Genomic DNA, 21799 nt, shown 5'->3' with positions numbered 1-21799 from the left:
AGCGACACTTTTTTTTTTAAACAAAACTTTATTGGTAATAGTTTTCAAATATGTTTACAACAGCACACTGTTCAAGAGGAAGTCTCGTCCTTCGCAGCACACAGGTTGAATGGCCCCCACGCCCACCTGGGGCCCCACCCCAGGCCTGAGAGCTCCTCTGGGTTCAGGGAGAAGTTTTGAGAGGGACAAATATGGAGATAAACGGGGTGGCTCCCCATCTTTCTATTGAGAGAGAAAAGCACAAATCAGACAGAGGGCGGGGAGAAGTGATGGACAGCTGACAGCTAAGCTAGAGGAGGGGCACCCAGGATGGGGGGCGCTGAAGCTGCTGGGTGGATAAGACAGGCAGCCTCTCCCCAGCAACCCTGGCCTTGAACTCTGGCCCTTGTGTGTGGTGGGGGACTTTTCCAGGTCCTTTTGTAGGGTTGCCTTCCCAGCTGGGCTGGAAGGAGGCTGGGCATTAAAATCTAGCTGAGAGTAAAATTAAGGAGCTTGGGGTGGGGGCTGCTGCTGGAAGGAGAGACCCTGGGCTTGGGGTTCCCCCTCTATCTTTTTGGGGGACGATTCCTCTTTGGCAGGGAGAGGGGCAGCTGCTTCCTCTGGCTCCCAAAGCTCCAGGGTGAAGAAAGATGTGTTGTGGGGGAAGAGGGCGAGGGCTTGCTACAGTGGCTGGGACCCCAGTAAGGAAGGTTGGCAGAAGCCCCCCTCCCCGCCCCCCTGGGGAAGGGGGTGGGGATGTTAGCAGCTCAGGGCAGAGGTTCAAACCCCTGGTCCTTCCTGTTCAGTCAGTCTGCTTCCCAGCCTCGTTAAAATGGTTTTGGGGAGTGGGAGGGGGACATGAGAAGAGTGGGGACAGAGGAAGGAGGAAGGGAGGCACTGGTGGAACTTAAATTAAATAAGATTTTAAATCGTATTTTAGAAAATTTCTAGCAAGCAGCCCAATGACATGTCACAAAAAAAAAAACAAAACTGTCCTTCCCAGGCAGGAGGGCCCCACAGAGAAGGCCAGCTCTTCATTCATTTGCCCTTGGTGCCCAGTGCCAGAGGCAGGGTGGGGCTGGGGGACTGGAGTTAAGTTTGGACCCCTCTTTCCTCACCCGGTGCCTGGACACACCAGTAAGACCTGGTCTGCCCGGAGCTGAGAAACTCATTTAAAACTGGCAGAGTGGGCTGGGGTGGAGTTGGACCTGTGGGGGAGGGGCAAGAAGGCAAAGGGAGTGGGGGAGCAGCTGGTGTTTCCATTCCTCCAAATATCTGGGCTTCCTGTTCCCCCTTCCCTGGTGGGTGGGGTGGGGGGTGAAAGTAGATGCAAGGAACTCTGGGGCCCTCTGGCTGTTCAATCCAACCCTCCCACCCCCCACAAAAGAAAAAAAAAAGAAAGACAAGAAAACCCATGGGGGCACAGGCACACCCCTAAAACTCAGCAAACTCCTTGCCACACTTCTCATTGATGGAAACCCGGATCTCTTCCTCCTCATAGTCGTCAAAGTTACTCGTGTCCCCAGGGCCTTTAAACTTTGGTATGAAGGGAGCTTCCACCTGGAGAGGGATCAGAACCACCCAGACCTCAGCAGCCATCACTGTCATCATTACAACAATAAATGCGAATGGCCTAACATTCATGAGATATTTACTTTGACTCAGGTCTGTTCTTAGTTTATGGTATGGATTCTTCTTAGCAACTCAAGTCTAGAATTATGGCCAACTCACCAAAGGGGAAATTACTTCCCAGAGCAGCATCTCTTGCCCAAGGCCACAGGGTGGCCAAATAACCCCAGGACCCCAGAATTGTATCTCTAGTCTTCCCTGGCTCAAAGCTGCCTAGTGTATACTGATGCTGAACCTGGGGACGATTTTCAAGACCCCCTTCCTTTTCTGTCTCTCCACTGCAGTCCTCCCTGGCTCCTGGCTTCCTCCAGAACCCCCTGCATGCCCAGGAGGGGCTCACCTTTCTCTGGTAGATGGCGATCCAGTCAGTCGTGGCAAACCACTTGTGGTTCTTGATGTCGTTGACCCCATTCTTGAGGTTCCCGAAGCGCTTGGTGAGATCCACCTGCAGAAGGTTCCGAAGCAGGTCCTTCAAGTCAGAGCTGAAGTGGGACGGGAACCGTACCTGGAGGCGGGCACAGACAGAATGGGGTGTTGGGATGGAACCTGAGAGGCTTGGAAAGCTGCTTTCTCCATTCAGCAGTCCTAGTAGGCAGAGGCCCCCAAACTTGAGTGCCTGCTGGAATCTTGGGAAGACAGCTCTGGGTCCACTCTGGGGTTTCTGATTTAGACCTGGGTGAAGCTGAGAATCTGCATCTCTAACAAATTCCCTGGCCATGTTGGTGCTGCTGGAGCTGGGACCTCTTCCAGAACCTCTGCTCTTAGGCTAGGGCCATGAGGGTTTCCATTTCAGAGAAGAGGAAACTGAGACTTGGAAGGGTTAAATAGTGACCCCAAGGTCACAGGGAGCAGTGGGAAGGGTGATGCATTACAGGCCCGTTGGGGTTACATGCTTAGCTGCTGCTTCTGAGCCGTCTCGGTGGGGCTCTTGGGACATCTGGAAAATTCATGCTTATGAGCAAGACACAGCTACAACTTTTCTTTTTTAAGGCCCAGATCAATTCTTCTGGAAGCATTCCCCCCAATTCTCTGAACCCCACAGCCTTGTATGCAGTCACTGCTTTTATAGCCATAGAACTGACTTCTGTCAGCTCCACCTAGGGCTGGAGATATAGCTCAGTGGTAGAATGCTTGTCTAGCATATGTGAGGTGAGGCCTGGGTTCAATTTCCAGTACTGGGCAACAAAACCAAACCAAACCTGACTTCTAGTCCCTGCTCTGCCTCTCTCATGCTGTGTGACCTTGGCCATGACCCTTAACCTCTCTGGGCCAACGCCTGCCTCTCTGATACGGGGCACACATCCCAGGATTATGTGGAGGAGATAACACCGCTGAGGGTGCGTGGGAACTGCAAAACATTACAAAGAAGGGAATTATGCTCATTTCCCCCTCGTCCCCCCTTGGAATCTCTTTGGACTTTTCTTTTTTCCACTCTGGGCCACCATCTTAGCACTTGCTGTTCTGCCTGGTACTGTCCTTCCCTCTGAGAGATGCTGAATATGCTGCTGGCCCAGAGGAGCCCGTGCCGTGGCTGGGACTCCTTCCAACATCCAGGAGAGGGAGCGGCGGGTTCCCCAGTCCACAGAGAGGTAAGATGAGGCTCAGAGGGGCAAACTGACTGCTCAAAGTCTCAAAGCCCATAGGTGGCAGGCCACCAGGCCACCACCGCCAGGCCAAACAGCACGGGAACTCCGAGCCAGCCAGGAGCTCTCTGGTGGGAGACGCTGGGCCAGGCCAGAGGCGGCCGGGGGTGAGCGGAGGCAGCAGTCGGGTGGAGTCCCCAAACTCTCAGTCCCTCAGCACCCACCACCATGCCCCCGTCACTCCGGGAGGAGTGATCTCAGGCCACACGTCCCCTCCTCCTGAGCCTCAGTTTCTGCATCTCTCCCACGGGGATGGCAGGTGCTTCACCTGCTCTGTCGCCCTGAGTCAGACAGCTCCAGCATCTCTTACCTGAGCCTCGGGTTAGGAGGACTTGGGAAGGAGCTCAGGGGCTCTCTGCCCTACGTCATAGGACGGGCACCCTGGAGGGGTCGCAGGCACTACCTGGGAACCAAACACAGTTGCTCTTCTGCTTTGAAACTTGTGAAAATTCACACTGAGGGACACAACCAGAGGCGGGAAGAGCCTGTGTCCGGGTGGCACGCTCTCTGTGGCTGGAGGACACGTGGGGCTCAGGGTTCCGGAAGCCCTTGGGGACCTGCTGTGGTCAGCAGGACAGTCAGGCTGCTCCGGGTGCTGGCCTCCGTGTGGCCGGGGTACCAGCTTCACCCCCTGGCCTGTCTCGGTGAGCTTCTAGCTTATTCTGACAGCAAGCAGGGACCAGCAGGCGGGTGGGGGGGGCCTTCCTGTTTCTTTCAAGGTTAAGCCCCCACACCTGGCCTCACCTTCCCAGAGACGATTTTCTCGTAGATCTGGATGGGCTGGTCAGCGAAGAAGGGCGGGTAGCCAGCGGCCATCTCATAGATGAGAACCCCGAGGGCCCACCAGTCCACAGCCTTATTGTAACCCTGGAGCAAGAGGGAGGGGGCAGGGGGTGAGGGGAGAAGGGTGGGGACGGGGTGAGGGCTGAGTGGGTCTGGGGGAGGGGGAGGGAGCGCCTACTTTGCTCAGGATAATCTCGGGGGCCAGGTACTCGGGGGTCCCACACAAGGTCCAGGTGCGGCCCTTCACGCGTTTGGCAAAACCGAAGTCTGTCACCTGTGGGCACAAGAATGAGCAGTTGGCTGGGAGGGAGGGTCCAAGTCCTGGCCCCCTGAGGCTGCCCCTGGCCTAGCCTGGTGGTCACCTGAATGTAGCCCTGCTGGTCAATGAGGAGGTTCTCCGGCTTCAGGTCCCGGTAGATGAGGTCCAGAGAGTGCAAGTACTCGAACGTCAGGACGATCTGCGCCGCGTAGAATCGGGCATGGGGCTCACTGAGGGGACGAGAAGGAGGAGAGGGGAGGGTGAGCAGGATGGCCACGCCCTACGTTGTCCAGCACTGGGTCTGCAGAGCCGCCTGCAGGGGAAGACACCCCCAGTTCAGCTATCCAAATGCACACGCAAGGCCAGCACAGAGCAGCGCTCCGGGTCCAACCTACATGGGAGGCTGAGGCGGAAAGATCCCTGGAGCCCAGGAACTTGGGGCGAGCCTGGGCCACATGGAGGGAGACCACAGCTCACCTGAAAAGGGCTGGGTGCAGCTCAGTGGTCGAGGGCTTGCCCAGCAAGTGAGAGGCCACTTCCAGACAGACACACACACACACACACACACACACACACACACACACACACACACGAGCAACAGGAGAAGGAACTGCAGAATCCCATGGGATCACACACTGGGATGGAACCCTGTGGAGGAGGGCACCCACCTGACCCACCAGGACCAGCCGGGAACGACCTCCACGGCTTGGCTGGTTACAGATGGAACTAACGCAGAAGACAGGGACACACAGAACCCAAACTGCAGGGTGCATGCCCAGAGGGTCCAGACCCAGACAAGACTAACTCACGGGGACTCAAAACCAGAAAGGACAACTGTCTGTCACGGGAGGTGATTTATCAAGAAAGGGATATGAGTGCTGGGTGTGGGGGCACCTGCCCGTCATCCCAGTGGCTTTGGAGGCTGAGGCAGGAGGATCGAGAGTTCAAAGCCAACCTCAGCAATTTAGTGAGACCCTAAGCAACTTAGCATGACCCTGTCTCAAAAAAAAAAATTTAAGAAAGGACTGGGGATGTGGCTCAGTGGTTAAGTGACCTGGGTTCAATCCCTGGTACAAAAAAAAAAAAAAAAAAAAAAAAAAAAGGATACAAGAGCTAGAGGTGTGACTCAGTGGTGGCCAGTTTCCAAGGCCCTGGGTTCCACCCCCAGTTTTCAGGGGTAACAAAAGTATTTGATAGTGTTTTAGGTGGAGATTACCAAAATGTATATAATTGTCAAAACTTATGGAATGGAACACTAACGATCTATATGCACATTATTGTATGTGAAATGTATCTATATTTATTCATCAAGTAAAATAATAGTATAAATCTTAAAAAATCCATGAAATTGCCAACCTTTTTTTTTTTTTTTTTTGGCTGGGCTTGGTGGCCCATGCCTGTGGTCCCAGTTACTTGAAAGGCTGAGGCAGGAGGATCATTTGTACCCAGGTGTTTCAGACTAGTCAGGGCAACAGAGAGAGGCCCTGTCTCAAAATCATAACCAAAAAACTGTTTTTTTGGTGCTGGGGACTGAACCCAGTGCTTCACACAGGGAAGCCTGTGCCCTCGCCCCCCGGGCTGTCCTCGCCCCGGGGCTGCGCCCAGCCAGCCTACATTTTGACCCCTAGTTGCCATAACCACTTGCTCGTCTTATTTGGTGGGAGCTGAAACATCACAGATTCCTCAGCATATTGGAAACAAAACCACATGGGCGCCAGACACCCCTTCCATGTCCCAGCATGCAGGAGTCCTCCGTGTCCCCAGATGGTTTGGTGGCTCGGGGCTGTGGGGGGCAGCTGCTCACCTGAACCTCCCGATCCGCCGTAGGTGGGAGAACATCTCCCCGCCAGGCACGTACTCCATGACCATGTACAAGTTTGAATTGTCCTGCGGGAGGCAGAGCAGGTCAAGACCCCATTTCCAGAGCCCTGGGCCCCTCTAACGGCCTCAGTGGCCTTACAGGACAGGCGTTAAAGACATAAAAGGACAACTCGGGCTCCCAGGGAAGAACACTCCAACACCAGGTGCCCTCTCTGCTGAACCACGCCTTGCCACTCATCCTGCCGGTGAGGAAGAATGGACGGCCATTACCCTGCCTGACAGAAGGTGGACATGGGGCCAGCTCATGGGTGTAAGGGACCTGGGCAGTGTGCCCCCGCTTGAGGGAGAGGACTTCACTGGGAGCTTGAGTAACTTCCAGGGCTACAGTTTTGTCATCTGTAAAGTTGGACTAAACCAGGCGCAGAAATGCCTGCCTGTCATCCCAGCTACTCAGGAGGCTGAGGCAGGAGGACGGCAAGTTTGAGAACAGTCTTAGCAACTAAATGAGACTGTCTCCAAAAAAAAGAAAAAGAAAAAAAGGGCTGGGCTGTAGCTCAGTGGCAGAGCGCCCTGGGTTCATCCCCGACTACTGGGGAAAACAGAGACAAGGGGCAGGCTACAGAATTTCCTCCCAATGAAAATGAGCTGGGCACAGTGGAGTGCACCTGCAGTCCCAGCCTCTAAGGAGGCCAAGACAGGAGGATCATCTGAGTTTGAGGCCAGGCTGGTCAACATAGCAAGGAACCATCTCTTAAAAAAAAAAAAAGTGAGAATCCTTGTTTAAAAAATATTATTACAAATTTCAAGAGGACAGCAACACAGGGTCACCCAGGCCCCTCCGAGCGTGGACGTGTTATATGGCAAGCTCTTGTCACTGCTGGCTTGTGGTTCAGGACCACGAAGGTGGTGCTGAGTGCCCCTTCCAGAGTCCCGCAGCCACAGCTGCTGATGGCTCCCACAGTAACGCACAAAGGGCCTCGTTCTGGGCTCAAAACTGTCATGACAACCCCAGCGGGTGGGGACTGTTGCAGTTCCTATTTTATAGCTGAGAAAAATGAGGCTCAGGGGCACGAGGTCCCTTGTGTGGGTCACGGTTGAGGAAGAACAGGGCTGGGAGTTGGCCCCGGGCGGCCGAGGGTAGGTCTGTGCTCCTGACCGAGCACTGGGTGATGATCTGGAGGGACGGCTCCGGTGGGTGACTTGCCCAAGGTCACTGAACTACAGTCGGCGAGCCCAGGAGCTGAGCTTGGGCCTACCAGAGCTCTGGCCTGGTCCTGTCCCCATGTCCCTCCTCCAGAAATCTATCTTCCCCAGAAGTGGGCAGCCGTTAGATGTCCTGCTCCCTGGCCCTGGGAGGCTGTACTCAGTGGCTGGGACCAGTACAAGGACCTGGCTGGGGCCCACCTTGAAGGAGAACTCGAGTTTGACCAGGAACGGGAAGGTGACTGCTTGCAAGATGCGCTTCTCATTCAGGGTGTGTTCGATCTGTTTCAGCTTCACCACCTGCGGGCAGAAGAGGTGGGTGGGGGAGCCATGAGAGGGGCCTGGTGGCCGGGCACGGTGGCGCACACCTGTCGTCCCAGAGGCTCTGGAGGTTGAGCAAGAGGATCATGAGTTCAAAGCCAGCCTCAGCAACTTAGCGAGGCCCTAAGCAACTCAGTGAGACCCTGTCTCTAAATAAAATACAGAATAGGGCTGGGGAGGTGGCTCAGTGGTTGAGTGCCCCTGAGTTCAATCCCTGGTACCAAAAACAAACAGAGAGAAAGGAGCCTCATGCCCAGGCACCGGTGCCTGGGACTAGGGAAGCCAGAGCTGGGCTGCTTCCTTCAGCCAGGACCACTGGAGTGCCCGTGGCCTGCTAGGCCCCAGGCTGGGTGCTGAGCACACAGCGAGGAGGAGGCCAGAGGTTGCTTGTCCTCATGTGGCACACAGACCAGAGCAAAGAACACAGAGTCACAGCCCCACGGCCTAGAGGGCTCCACTGTGTGTGGGAAGCTAGGGCCTGTGGATACCCAGATAAGGCCTCTGGTACAGTGTGAGGAGAGGGTGAATCAGAGAGGGCTTCCTGGAGGAAGGGGCAGCTTGGCTGGAACTGGAAAGATAGGCAGGCATGGCTGCAGGGGTGGGGAGTTTAGAAACGGCCCTCTCTTGGTTGAGAACGCCACTGCACATCAACCAGGGCCTTGGGCTGATCCTCCTCGCCTTCAGCTGTTCCCTAACAGCACACACCATGAGCAGCCATGAGCAGCCGTCTCAAGAACAGTTTCTCTCTCTCTTTTTTTCATTTTTTGTGGTGCTGGGGATGGACCCAGGGTCCTGCACATGCTGCCACACACCCAGCCCCACGGTTTCTTGTTAAATCATGACAGAAGCCCGGAGAAGGTCGTGCTGGGAGCAGGGCAGTTTGGAAGCCCAGACCGGGAAAGGGACTTGTTCAACGTCACAGTCGGTCACTGTTAGGCCAGGGTGACACTCAGGCAGCCGGGCTCCTGGGTGAGCTGCGAAGGGCTTTGCTGAGGTGTCCCCCTCTTTGCCACACAGCTGCGTCCTCAGGGTCCACACCTGTGCTGTCCAGTGCAGCTGCCGCTGGCCACGGAGGGCTGATGAGCCCTTGAAATGTGGTCAGCTGACCAGGGAACCCAATTTAAAATTTTGAGTACCTAAAATGACACTCGGTGTAGGTACTGGATGATTTCTCCCTTTTGCAGCCCTGGGACAGAACCCAGGGCCTCATGCAGGCGAGACCAGCCTGCGACCGCTGAGCTCCACTCCAGCCCTCGGGAGGACCTTTACGGATGCTCTGAACAACCTGGGCAGGAGAGTCTGGTCTTTCCATGGAGAACTGACCATCTGAATGAAGACCTGCTGTAAGTGTGAAATACACAGCAGATCTAAAGACAATTTACTGAGGGACAGAAAATGAAAGGGTCTCATTAATATTTTACATGGATAACATATGGAAATGGGCTGGGGTCGTGGCTCAGTGGTAGAGCGCTCGCCTGGCATGCGTGAGGCACTGGGTTCGATCCTCAGCACCACATAAAAATAAAGATATTGTGTTCACTTGTACTAAAAAAAAATATTAAAAAATATGGAAATGATAATACTGTAGATCTACTGGCTTAATTACAACATGTGGCCAAAATGAATCTGAGGGGCGAGGGGTGTGGCTCAGTGGTAGAGCCCTTGACTAGGACACCGAGCTCCAGTACTGAAAGGAAAACAAACCGCAGGGCCTAGTAGCACGTGCCTGTAATCCCACAACCCTGGAGGCGAGGCAGAAGGATTGCAAGTTTGAGGCCAGCCTCAACAATTTAGCAAGGCCCTAAGCAACTCAGTGAGACCCTATCTCAAAATAAAAAATTGAAAGGGCTGGGAATGTGGCTCAGTGGTAAAGCTTCACAGGGCTCAACACCCTTGTATCGTTCCCCCACCCCACATCACCTGTTCCTTTGTACTTTTTTTGATGGGCAACTAGAAAAGACAAAATCTCCTCTGTGCTTTTTATTACATTTCTGTTACATAGTGCTGTGTGACAGCAGTGCCTTACATCAAGTAGCATCTCAAAGATCTTATGGAAAGACCACTTTCTTGCTGGGTGCAGTGGCGCACGCCTGTAATCTCAGCAGCTCGGGAGGCTGAGACAGGAGGATCTCCGGTTCATAGCCAGCCTCAACAATGGCACTAAGTGGTGAGGCACTAAGCAACTTAGTGAGGCCTTGTCTCTAAATAAAATGCAAAGGAGGGCTGGGGTGTGGCTCAGTGGTCAAGGCCTCTGGGTTCAATCCCTGATATCAAACAAAAACAAAACAAAACTACATTTTCCAGGAAGAGTGCTCTCCTCTACACAGCCTGGGTATATCCTGTGTCACTGGTGGCCAGTCTTGGGGGCTGGCCTGGTGAAAGCCGTGCAGGGCTCTCCTAGTCCTTAGGCCTCGCATGGCAAGGGGGCTCAGGGAGAATAGTCACCCCTGTGTCCACAGGGGGTGGTTCCAGGATCCTCTACAGATACCAAAAATCTGCAAATGTTCAAGTCCCTTGCATAAAATGGCACAGTACAGAACTTTGACACATCCCCCCATAGACTTATTTTTCTGTGATCCTGGATGGAACCCAGGGCCTCGAGCATGTTGGCCAAATGCTTTACTACTGAGCTCCACTCTCAGCCTGTAGACTTTTAAGTCATCTTTAGATTACTTACAATACCTAATAAAATGTCTATGTGTCACTTCATTCATGGGGATTCAGTGTAGCACTTTGCATGGGGGAAGTTAAAAGTTTTGGGGCTGCGGAGATAGCTCAGTTGGTAGAGGGCTTGCCTCGCATGCACAAGGCTCTGGGTTCAATCGCCAGCATGACACACACACTCACAAAAGGGGTCGGGGTTGTGGCTCAGTGGTAGAGCACTTGCCTAGCATGTGTGAGGCACTGGGTTCAATCCCTGGCACCACATTAAAATAAAGATAAGGACTCAGAGGTAGAGCACTCGCCTAGCACGTGCAAGGCCCTGGGTTCGATCCTCAGCACCACATAAAAATAAATAAAATAAAGACATTGTATCAAACTACAACTAAAAAATAAATATTAAAAAAAAAGTTTTGCCTTTTGGAACTTTCTAGAAATTTTATGGGGGGGACATTTGCAATTTGTGATTGTCGGAATCCATGCGTGTAGAAACTGCAGAGGCTAGCTGGTGAGTGGGCAAGAAAAGCACTCAGGTAGTGGGCTCAAAATGTGCACAGCCAGAACCAGGCGTGGGGGCGCACCCCTGTAATCCCAGCGGCTCGGGAGGCTGAGGCAGGAGGATCCAGAGTTCAAAGCCAGCCTCAGAATTTAGCAAGGCGCTTACCAACTCAGTGAGACCCTGTCTCTAAGTAAATTTAAAAAAAAAAAAAAGAAAAAGGTCTGGGATGTGGCTCAGTGGTTAAACATCCCTGGGTTCAATCCCTGGTACCAAAAAAAAAAAAAAAAAAACAAACCAAAAAAAACCCTCAATGGGCCCAGCCTGGGGGTGGGGTGGGTGCAGGCAGGGGCTTACCTTCTGTTTGTCGAGGATTTTCATGGCATAGTGATTCCCGGTCTCCTTGTGCTTCACCAGCATCACCCGCCCAAAGGAGCCCGTTCCAAGGGTCTTGATTCTCTCAAACTGATCCAAATGGGCTGTGTTCTGTGGGTGGAAGGGTTGAGCCGGGGGTCAGGGGCACTTCTTCCCTGTGGCCTGTTGGACCAGGGTCTGGGGTGTCCCCTGTGCTGCCGGCAGAGGGGGCCCTGGGAGCTGGTGGAGTGAGGGGGGTGAAGACAGGGGGCTGGACAGCAAGATGGTGGCGGGCACATTCCTCCAGGCGGTGGCAGGGGCCAGATCCGGCCCTGGCCTGGGGCCCAGGAGCTTCAGGCAGCTGTGTGGGGGTGGGGAGCAGGACTGCCAGGGAAAGGGTGGGTGGGGTGGGGGAGCCTGAGGGGGGAATCAGGTAGAACCCTGGGCATGTGCGGAAGGAGGGGGCAGGTCTGGAGCCCCCCCCCCCCCCCCCCCCCCCCCCCGGGGTCCTAAACTTCCAAGTATGTGGCAGGGATGGTGGGGGCGGCCTGGGCCCACTCTCGCGGGGCTCTGTACCTGGAAGGGCTTACCTGAGCGGGATTTTCCCATTTTTTAAGAAAATCTTCTTTGGCTTTGGCTAAGAACTCTTTCACTGAAAGGAAGAGAAGGGAGGGTTAGATGGAGACTCCGGCCTGGGGGGGGGGGCAGATGGGGGTACCTTTGGGATATGTCCGTTTGTGGAAAGTGAGGTGCACCTTCTTAAAGCCAGAGCCTGACCTTGTCCCAGGACCTCTGAGCACCCGGGTCTGAGCTCGAAGGCCACTTTTGGGGATCCTGAAATGGGCTGGGGCCCGGGTACCCCCTACTACAGAGAGGTGGGAACCTGCCTCCAGTCCATCCAAAATGGGCACAGGGAGACTCAGGGGTTGCACCTAGGGAGAAACGCCAGGGCCAGCTCACCCCTGCCTGCCCCAGCTCTGACCAACATTCCTTGGCCAGGGAGACGCCAGCCAGCTGAGGTATTTATAGCCTTTGGGTCTGGCTGCTCCTCTGGCCCCTTCTCTGGGGAGGCCGGGCCTGGGTGGAGGCCTCTGAGGCTCGGGTAGCAGGCGTCCTTGGGGGGCTCAGCTGTCACCTTGGCCCCCAGCTGGCCCTGTACCTGTCTTTGCCAATCGTGGGGCCTTAGTCCAGTGTTGGTTCAGAGGAAGGCTTACGGGATGCCCCCGCAATGGTCCACAGTACCCTGAGGCCAACGTCACATCCGCCCCACAGACACCTCCCTGGTGGACCCCGGCAGCGGCCATCTTGTCTTACTTTCTCATTCGCCTCACTCCACAGTCCTTCTTTTATCCGTTTTCCCATTTGACGGCCCAGGACACTGAGACTTGAACTGCTCGCCTAATGACCGAGAGGCAACCCAGCCAAGCGGTGAAGGGCCAGGACTTGGGGGTGAGACTGGGTCCAGATGCCTGACTGGTCCCTGAGTGATTCTGGACAACTGACCTCACTTCTCTAGGCCTTAGTCTTCCCCACCTGTAAAGTGGGAATAATCAGGGGCTGGGGTGATGGCTCAGTGGTAGAGCCCCTGCCTGGCACACGTGAGGCATTGGGTTGATCCTCAGCACCACATAAAAATAAACAAACAAATAAGATAAAGGTATTGTGTCCATCTACAACTAAAGTTAAAAAACAATTGGAATAACAAGAGCCATGAGCCCGCAGGGTGGCTGTGAAGAGTGGGGGCTGCGCAGTGGCCAGCATTGGGGGGCGGTTCATGTCAGGAAAATGTCATCTACGATTTTTTGAAGTATTTTTGAAATGTGGGTAGAAAATACAGGGAGATTCATTGAAAGTTCAAATCTTTTAAAGAAGTGATGTCTGCCAGAGGCGGTGTATGCGATTTGGGAGGCTGAGGCAGGAGTATCGGAAGTTCGTGGCCAGCCTCAGCAACTCAGCGAAGACCTAAGCAACTCAGCGAGAACCTGTCTCATAATAAAAAGTCAAAAGGGCTGGGGATGTGGCTCAGTGGTGAGGTGCCTCTGGGCTAAATCCCCCACCCCCGACTGGAAAAATAAAGAAATGATGTCCGGCTGTGTTGGCCAGGCTGGTTTCGAACTCTTGGGCTCATGCGATCTTCCTGCCTCATCCTCCCAAATAGCTGGGACTCCAGGCACATGCCACCGGACCTGGCTGAGTGCTCAGATCCCCACGGCACAGCTTGATGGATTCGGACCTTACAGATTCACCCTGGGACCACTGTGCAGGGCCAGGTACTGTTCTCTATGTGCCAGACTTGAACGGAGTATTTTTCTTTCTTTCTTTCTTTTTTAAAAAAATATTTAAAACATTTTTGGTATGGGGGATTGACCTCAGGGGCGCTTTACCACTGAGTTACATCCCCAGCCCTTTTTATTTTTATTTTTAAAAATTTGAGACAGGGTCTCACTAAGCTGTTGAGGCTGGTCCCAAACCGGTGATCCTCCTGCCTCAGCCTCCCAAGTGGCTAGAATTACAGCTATGTGCCACCACACCTGGCTAAGTAGTTTTCTTTTTTTCCTTTTCTTTCTTTTTTTTGGAACTGGGGATCAAACCCAGGGCTTTGTGAATGGGAGGCTAGTGCTTTTCTGGTGAGCTACACCCCAGCTCTGGCTAAGTGTTTTTGATGCTAAAAATCTGACTTTGCCAGGTCAAAGCTGCTCTTCTTCCCACTGTACAGATGAGAAGATTGATCAGTCCTGAGACCATCTATCTGTCTGACCCACTGCCCATGACAGTGGATTACTGGGTACAGAGGTGTCCTCAACCTCAGGGGCCCTACAATCCTGCTCTTTGACCTTGCTTGTCATCTGCCCGCTAGGAATTCCACATGGCCTGCTGAGTAGCCACCATTCCCCACTGTCCCCAAGACTCTCCAACAGTATTCAGAGAGAAAAGCCCTTCATGGGACTAGAAGAATGGCGGCTAGAGTGGAGCCTGCCGGCTAGGAAGACCTTGCAAAAGGCAAGTGGGCTGAGACGGGCGGGCAGTGAATGGCTGTGGCCCCTAGGCTCTGCCTGATGGGGCGACAGACCCAAGAGACCTCTCTGAGCCTGGGGGCTGCACACATCTGGTGCCTTCACCAGCACCACCTTTCAGAGACATCATGCCTTCCCTGGAGACCTCTAAACAATCCACAAAGAATTCTGGATTGCAGGCGGGAAGAGGGTGCTGTATTGGGCCTGCAACAGAGACAGAAGGGCTGGGCTGGGGTCCTGCTTCCTGCTCCCAGCCATCCCTGGGCTTCCCCAACTCAGTGGCTCTGGCTGCTGCTAGTGTCCTGCTGTGTGGCTCCATGAGCTGCTTGGCCCACCTTCTTTGGCATCCTGAAGCCTGGGAGGGCCTGGGCTGTTTCCTCTCTGTGCCACTGGGCCCTGCTGGCTCGTCAGGCTTGGGGACAGGTAGGAGGGGTCAATGCCAGGAGGAGCAGGGAGATAAGAGGGTTCATGGAGCTGGGCCTCAGACAGAAGCCCCCACACTCACCTCTGCTTCCTGTTTCTCCTGGCACAGGATGGCATAGGGGCTGGATGGGATAGGGTGACCTGGGGCCCATCGGGCCTGGTCAGGGAGGCTCAGGGTGCTGGCTGCGGCTTAGGTCCTTGGAAGTTGTGACGCAGGTAGCCCAGGAAACGGAGAACCAGGTGGGCCCAGAGGAGCAGCTGTAGCCACAACTGGAAGGTGATCTCTGAGCCCCCACCCTGGCTGCTGCTGGACCCCAGATCCATCCTAGGCTTCCCTGGTCTCTCCTTGGAATCCTCCCTTTGCTGGGGAACCAGGAAAATGCAGAGCCTCTGAGCTGGCTTCCTTGGGAAGGCCTCAGGGGACCAGGGAGGAGGAGCTGGTTGCCACGGAGGCATTTAAAGGTACCTGCTCCAGGCTGGCCGAGGTCTGCAGAGGCTCTCCTTGGCAGGAGGAGGTGGGAAGATTCTCCCGAGGGTGTCCCTCTGGCCGGCCTGCCTGTCCTGGGGCGGGGTGTTAAAGCTAACTTCCCCTTCTAGGGACTTTCACTGCTCCCAAGATGCCAGGCCCTGCCTCCCCGGGTGGGTACGAGACTGACTGGAGGCAGGCCATCAATGTGCCCAGAGCAGTGCCCACTGGTCAGAGGGGAAGGAGTTAAGGCCCTGGCTTAAGCAACAGGCAGAGACTCCCTGGGGGCTGAAGGAGCCCCAGAGCTGTTAACTAGCTGGAAGAACAGCTGGAGAGAAAGGTGGAGGGAGGCAGGAGTCACCCTATCTCCTCCCGAGTTCCCTTTCAATGTGAAGCCCCCAAGTCCTGCTACCCCCCGAGAAAGAAATGGGCACATCTGGTTCTTTGTCTTGTTCCTATGTGGGGGCGGAGAGGGGAACAGCGTCCCAGGATGTCCTTGGCCTCTGTCAAACCTTGCCCTGTGCTTGGCTCTGCTCAGGGCCATGAAAGTCCAAACCGGAAATGAATGGCTAAACCCCGGGGTGGGGGAGGGGAAGCAGCCTTGACCATCTTCCCCCTCCTTTCCAGATCCCCAAAGCAGCGAAGGGTCAATGGCAGGCTCCCTGCGGGTACCCCACACTCTGTTCTCTGCTGGCGACAGGAAGTGGCTTAGGTGGGTAACCTAGCTGGCTGCTGCCTCGCCCACCCCTCCCACACTGGGGGCAGTGGTGGGTGCCACTGCCTCCGCTCTGGTGGGGATTTGCTTTGGACTCAGAGAAAAACCCAGGTACCCCTTGAAAAGCCAGGGCCACAGCAAGAGGCGGAAATCTAGAAATCTGTCCTGGGTTTGAATCTGTCCTGGGCAGTTACAACAGCAGGACATCAAACTGAGCCAGGGACCAGGGACTCCCACGGAAGGAGCCCACCTTGGGGCCCTCTCTCCCCAAGACAGTAACCTCCGCCCTTCTCTACTTCGATACCTGGCAGTCCTGGGGACTCTGGGGCAGGTGCCCAACCTGGGCTGGGAGCCCCAATCCAGGCCTAATCCTCCTGGATCCCCTGCTCTGGGCCGTACCACCTTCTACTCTGGACTGGACCCAGCCCCATTCTGAGCTGGACCCTCCATCCTGGACTAGATGATCCCTGAGTCTCTGTTGGACCCCAACATTGAGCTGGACCAATCTTCACCTGAACCGAATCCCAACACTTGGCTGGCCGCCCCACTGTCTCAGTCTGAGTTGGACCCCCACTCTGGGGGAACCATCCCCTCTTCTGAATTGGGCCATTCATACCCCCTGCTCTTCCCCAAGCCCCACAGCCCAAGGGGGCTAGTATGGGAGGGGTTTCCAGGACAGCCAGGTCTACACACTGCTTTCCACCTGCGCCCCCAAACCCAACTGCATCCCCTCCCTGACTTGAGGGGCAGAGCGCCTAGGAAGTTGCTATAGCAACAGACTCAGCCTCACCATCGTTGGAGTTGGAAGCCATCACTCAGTCTTCCTCTCAGGGCACTAGGACTACGGTGGCTGGGAAGGCTCAGGAGACCTGCCTTACCAGCTTGGCTGCCCATCCCTAGAGCCCTGCCTGGAGAGGGAGACAGGGAGTTGGGGGTGGGGATAGGAGCAGGAAGAAACCCAATCTGGAGGCCAGTGGGTACAGGGAAAGGGTAGATAGAACCCTCTGAATTGCTATTGGCCCAATTGGGCTAAAGGCAAAGCTGTCTTGGCAGAACCTCCTTGGCACCCATACAACTGCCAATGCACAGAAGATTTCTGGCCCTCTTGAGCCTCTGTAGGATGTTAGAGGGCAACAGTTCTTCCCATCCAGGGACCTCCTGTGTGTATCTTTCTTTCAGTGCCTGGATTCCCTTGTCTCTGGGGGTCTGGGAAGCTTCTCCTTCCCTGTGGGCCAACTCCCAGGGGTGTCTTCCAGCCATTGTCAGCTCAGACCTGAGCCCCACTTGGCTGTCTGTCCTGGAAGCCTCCTGGGGTTCTGCCCTCTCAATTCCTTCAGCCCTCAGCTTCTCACTCTGGCCCCTGCCAATGACTTCGTCATCTTTGGGTGCAGATTTCCCCCATCCCACTCCACCTGATGCCATTCTACATCTTTACCCTCTTGCCTGGGCACAGAGATGGCACACAGGGGGCACAGGATGCCTAATTAGTACCTACCAAGGCTGGGCATCTTCCTAACCCAAGCTGGGCTGGCATCTGCCAGATGAAATGCAGGTGCCCTCTGCAGGATGGCTTGGCTACTGCCCCCGCCCCCGCCCCACCCTGATTACAAGAGGGCAAATTTTGTGTGACTCCATCCTCTCAGAATCAAAGTGGCTTGAAGCAGAGAGGGGCTTGCTTCCTCATTGAGTTCCTTCTCTGGGAGGATACACGGCTTCAGCCTGTTTTCCAAAGCACGCCATGGTCCCACTGGCAGAACACGAAATTATTTTAGAGATGTTTCGTTTATCTAGTTACATTGTATTTTAATGTGTATCAAAGAGAATGTAACTGGCATAGCAATTCTATGATTTCATTTATATTATTCCCTAGGATAGGACCATAGCTTTCCTCTGAACAGAAATGAGTAAATGTTTTATGTTATTTTATTTGAGATGGGGTCTTGCTATGTTGCCCAGGCTGGTCTGAACTCCTCAACTCAAGAGATTCTCTCACCTCAGTGTCCTTAGTAGCTGGGACTACAGGTGGGTGCCCTATGCCTGGCTTTTATTATTTTAGATTAAGAAAATATACACAGGGGGCTGGGGTTGTGGCTCAGTGGTAGAGCGCTTGCTTTGCACGCATGAGGCCCTGGGTTCGATCCTCAGGACCACATAAAAACAAATAAATAAAAAATAAAGATTTTTTTTTAAAAAGTACATCTTATTAAAAAAAAAGTATATACAGTATGCAAATAGAATAAAAATCTGGAGGTCAGTTTAAGAATGTCAATTGGCACCTGGGTGTACGGCATATACCTGTAATCCCACAACTCGGAAAGCTGAGGCAGGAGGATCACAAGTTTGAGGCCAACCTTAGCAACTACCAAGTGAAGCCCTAAGCAACTTAGTGAGACCCTATCTCAAAATAAAAAAAAATTTTAAAAAGGGCAGAGGAGGGCTGGGGCTGTGGCTCAGAGATAGAGCATGGGCCTAGCATGCATGAGGCACTGGGTTCTATCCTCAGCACCATATAGAGTAAAATAAAGACATTGTGCCCACCTCTAACTAAAAAATAAATATTAAAAAAAGGCAGGAACTGCTGGGGATATAGCTCAGTTGGTAGAGTGCTTGCCTTGCATGCACAAGGCCCTGGGTTCAATCCCCAGCACCACACACAAAAAAAAGGGGGCACAGGGGATATGGCTCAGTGGTTAAGCACCCTTGGGATCAATCTCTAGCACCAAAAAAGAAGAGCCAGGCATGGTGGCACATGCCTATAATCCCAGCAACTCAGAAACTGAGGCAGGAGGATAGCAAGTTCGAGGCCAGCCTAGGCAACTTAATGAGACCCTGTCTCATAAAAGACAATTTTTTAAAATTAAAAAAAAAATGAGGGGCTGGGGCTGGGGCTCAGCAGTAGCGCATTTGCCCGGCATGTGTGAGGCACTGGGTTCGATTCTCAGCACCACATATAAATAAACAAAGGTTTATCAACAACTAAAAAAATAGTTTTTAAAAAATGGGGAAATTCTGGGGTCCAGGAAGATTGCTGGTAGATAGATCTGGATGTGAATCCTGTCCCCACGATGTTGTCCACATCAAACTCAGATGGCTCATTTGGGAAATTCGAATAAGAGCCCACTAGGAAAATTACCAGAGCAGATATGTCTATGGAGCCTCCAGCCTGGCACGTCCTAGCTGCCCCATAGAGTGGCTCTATCTCATTGTGATCATTCACTCCTGAGTGTCTGGCCTGCGCACTGAGAGAATTAGCAGTTCCTTCCGGAGCCTCTGATCTTTTTCTGGGGATCTTTTCCCCTATGTGGCTCCCTATCCGCCCCCCACCGCATGCATTTGGAATGCCTTGAAGGTCTTCCAGGACTATGTCATCTCCCCAACTTTCAACCCAGCCATTGCAATAGATAGCTGCCTGCGTCCACCTTCCACCTCCCAGCCTGCCTCACCTGCTGGGGGCCTGGCTGTCCCCTCTGCCTAGTCCCCTCCAAGCTCATGCCCAGGCTGTTTTTGGACACTGCCCACCTGCTCCTCTGTCATCAAGCACTCAACTACGGGCATTTGTGCTCCTGTCCCCCGCCCATTGGTAACATATCGGGCTTCTTCAAGGCTCTGCCACTCAGAGTCCTGCCGTCTGACTGTGTGCAGGCAGAAATTCCCAGGCCTTCGTAGCTTTTTCATATTTCTCGGGTGGGGGGGCATTCTGGGACTCCGACACTCAGGTTTGAGACCAAGAACTGGGAAGGGCATAGTTGGATGTGGCTTCCTTTTCAGTTTGGAATATTTCTGGGTGACTGGAAGGGGATTCCCAGCTGAGGCCCACTTTTAGGGCTTCAGTGACAACAATTAAGAGCTGGGGGAAATTGGGGAGGGGGCTCAAGGCCATTTCTGATGGCGTTTTCAAACACAGAACCTTTCTCTCTCTCTCAAGATGGGAAAGGCCAACATAGCTGAGGTCTAGGGAGTAGGAAAAGCCTCTCTCTGAGCCCTGGTCTATAGAGAATCTATTTGTCCCTTGGCAAAGCAAATCACTAGATGTCACTCATTACTCTCCTTGACTACCTCCCCCCCTCCCCAAGTCCTCTTTCTGATCATCCCAGTTCAAGGCGAGTGAGCCTCACCAACCCGACACTTCATTCCCAGTCAGGAGCCAGGAACAGGTGAAGAAGCCCCAGGGACTAGGTGAATGAGGAGCCTCGGTTGTGAAACACCATTTATTGAGGGGCCCACCAAGGAGCATACAGCCCACAGCAGGGTAGGAGATGGGAGGGGGCTATGCGGACACCCCCCACCCCCAATCCAGGAAAGAGGAGCAATGGATCCTAGCAAGAGCAGCTCAAACTTGGCTTTGGAAGCATTGACGCTCCCAAAAGACATTCTCTAGGTTCATAAACAGTCTGCTACCCCAGCCAGGGACAGACGCTTGCTTGGAGGGGGGAGTACAAGCAGAGAGTCAGAGTGACAGGATGCAAGAGGGGCAGAGGGACCCAGAAAGATCTTGTCCCCCATGCCAAGTGACACAGAAGGGAAAAACAATGCTGGAGGTGGCTCTGGGAAATGCTCAAAGGCGGGGGGTAGGGTGGGCCTAGGGGGGACTGTGGATAAGGTGAAGAGGGGAAGGGCAGGAGAAAGATGGCGGGGGCTGGAAGGGGGAGGGGTGTGGTCATCAAGTGGCCAAGGTCCCTGCGGGGTGGAGGCGGACCCCACAGCACTCCCGCACTGGTAGAGGCCTGGGTAAGGGTCAGGCAGTGGCTCCCATATGTGAGGGAGGTGAGTGAGGAAGTGGGGGGGGATTAGAATCTGGGGAGAGGGGTGAGGAAAGGAGGGGGTGGGGTGGTGACAGGGACCCATGTGGGGCCCCAGCGGTCATATGTGCCATGGTTGGCAGTGACAGCTGGGTGGGGGGGGCACGGACTTGCAGTGGGGGGCGGCCGGCCATTGCAAAAGGGCTTCTACGGAGGTGGAGGTAGGGCCCCTATGCGGGCTCTCAGGCCCCAGGCTCGGACAGGCAGGGGGAAGGGGCGCTGGGGGTGAGCAGAGAGGAATGGGGGGGCCGATGGGGGGAGGGGCCATGCAGTGATGGACAGGGCGCGGGCTGGCATCGCGGGGCCGAAATCAGGGTCACGGCCCGGGCACTCACCGCTCTCCTGCTCGCTGCCCTTCTTGGCGGCGGCGGCGTTGCCCATCGCGGCGGCGGCGGCCGGGGCCGGTCCTGGAGCTGCGGTGTGGCGGGTGCTACAGGCAGCCAGCGGCCCCGGAGCGCGCTGGGCGGCGGAGGCAGCGGCCCCTCGGGCTGGCTGCGCTGGCTGCGGCGCCGCGACCCCCCGCCCAGCCCCTGCTTCCCGCGTCTCTCGGCGCGCGCCCGCCCGCCCGGGATCCTCAGTCCAAGTCCGCTGCGTCCGTGACGCCCCCGCAACCCGCCGATCATTGGCCTAGGCCTTTCTGACTGACGGCGCCTCGGCGCTGTCCATTGGCCCTCCGACACCCTCCCGCGCCGCCATAGGCTCCTCGGCCCCGTGACGCGCGCCGAGGACGCCTGGCCATTCACAGGCTCCCGAGGTCTCAGCTGGGCGGGCAGGCGCCCGTGATTTGCCCAGGCGCCGGCCGGGGTCCGGGGCTCGCTCTGAGAGGCCGCGCATTGGCCGAGGCGCGCTGTCAGGCCAGCCCCCGGCAGAACGTTCAGTGTCAATCCCGGGGTGAGAGGGCGGGGCGGAGGCGCAGACTGCGGCCCGGGCTGGCCGGGCGGGGCGGCTGAGGCTGGCGGGTGGCCGCGCCGCGCTCCGAAGCCCGAGAGGCGGCCCCGGCGGGCGCCCGGCAGGCCCCGTGTGCGCCGCAGTCCCCCGCCCCCGCCCAGTGCGGCAGCGGCCGCCTGCCAGCCGAGGTTGACGCCACTGCCCTCCCGGCGCAGCCGCTGTCCACCTGCCAGCGGGGGAGGGGCGCAGCCGGCGCCGCGGGTCATAGGTCGCCCGGCCGCCGACCGTCGTCATTCAGAAGGCTTGGCACTGCGCAGCTTGGGGTCCAGGCTGGGGCTCCCTACT

General features: G+C 55.2%; 2 protein-coding genes across 4 annotated transcripts; both read right to left on the bottom strand.

The window, feature by feature from the left end:
- Positions 1-1038: 1038 nt before the first annotated feature.
- Prkaca (protein kinase cAMP-activated catalytic subunit alpha) lies at positions 1039-21111 on the bottom strand. 3 transcript variants are annotated; one of them, XM_026399701.2, is made up of 10 exons: positions 20902-21111; positions 11740-11801; positions 11153-11281; positions 7519-7617; positions 6098-6180; positions 4397-4523; positions 4213-4308; positions 3996-4118; positions 1949-2113; positions 1039-1539 (listed from the first exon to the last, which is right to left on the bottom strand). In XM_026399701.2, exons 1-10 carry the CDS (start codon positions 20945-20947, stop codon positions 1414-1416), a joined length of 1056 nt encoding a protein of 351 aa, XP_026255486.2. In that variant the 5' UTR covers positions 20948-21111; the 3' UTR covers positions 1039-1413. The 3 variants fall into 3 exon arrangements, with proteins under 3 accessions (XP_026255486.2, XP_026255485.2, XP_026255487.2); XM_026399700.2 differs by lacking the exon at positions 20902-21111 and adding an exon at positions 14669-14753; XM_026399702.2 differs by lacking the exon at positions 20902-21111 and adding an exon at positions 12110-12153.
- On the bottom strand, positions 14758-14943 carry Smim46 (small integral membrane protein 46). Its single transcript, XM_077796364.1, has one exon. It carries the CDS (start codon positions 14908-14910, stop codon positions 14758-14760), a length of 153 nt encoding a protein of 50 aa, XP_077652490.1. The 5' UTR covers positions 14911-14943.
- Positions 21112-21799: the final 688 nt, after the last annotated feature.

The sequence above is a fragment of the Urocitellus parryii genome, chromosome 3, assembly GCF_045843805.1.
Source record: "Urocitellus parryii isolate mUroPar1 chromosome 3, mUroPar1.hap1, whole genome shotgun sequence".
Taxonomy (NCBI): Eukaryota; Metazoa; Chordata; class Mammalia; order Rodentia; family Sciuridae; genus Urocitellus; species Urocitellus parryii.
This window is presented reverse-complemented; position numbering and strand designations above follow the sequence as displayed.

Excerpts from the sequence above, each read along its gene's own strand:
- Smim46 (XM_077796364.1), bottom strand. The coding sequence starts at position 14,910 with ATGGATCTGGGGTCCAGCAGCAGCCAGGGTGGGGGCTCAGAGATCACC.
- Prkaca (XM_026399700.2), bottom strand. The coding sequence starts at position 14,738 with ATGGGCCCCAGGTCACCCTATCCCATCCAGCCCCTATGCCATCCTGTG. Across the intron at positions 7,618-11,152 it reads AAATCCTCGACAAACAGAAG|GTGGTGAAGCTGAAACAGAT; the intron begins GTAAGCCCCTGC and ends TTCTGCCCGCAG. Across the intron at positions 4,119-4,212 it reads CCGAGATTATCCTGAGCAAA|GGTTACAATAAGGCTGTGGA; the intron begins GTAGGCGCTCCC and ends CTCTTGCTCCAG.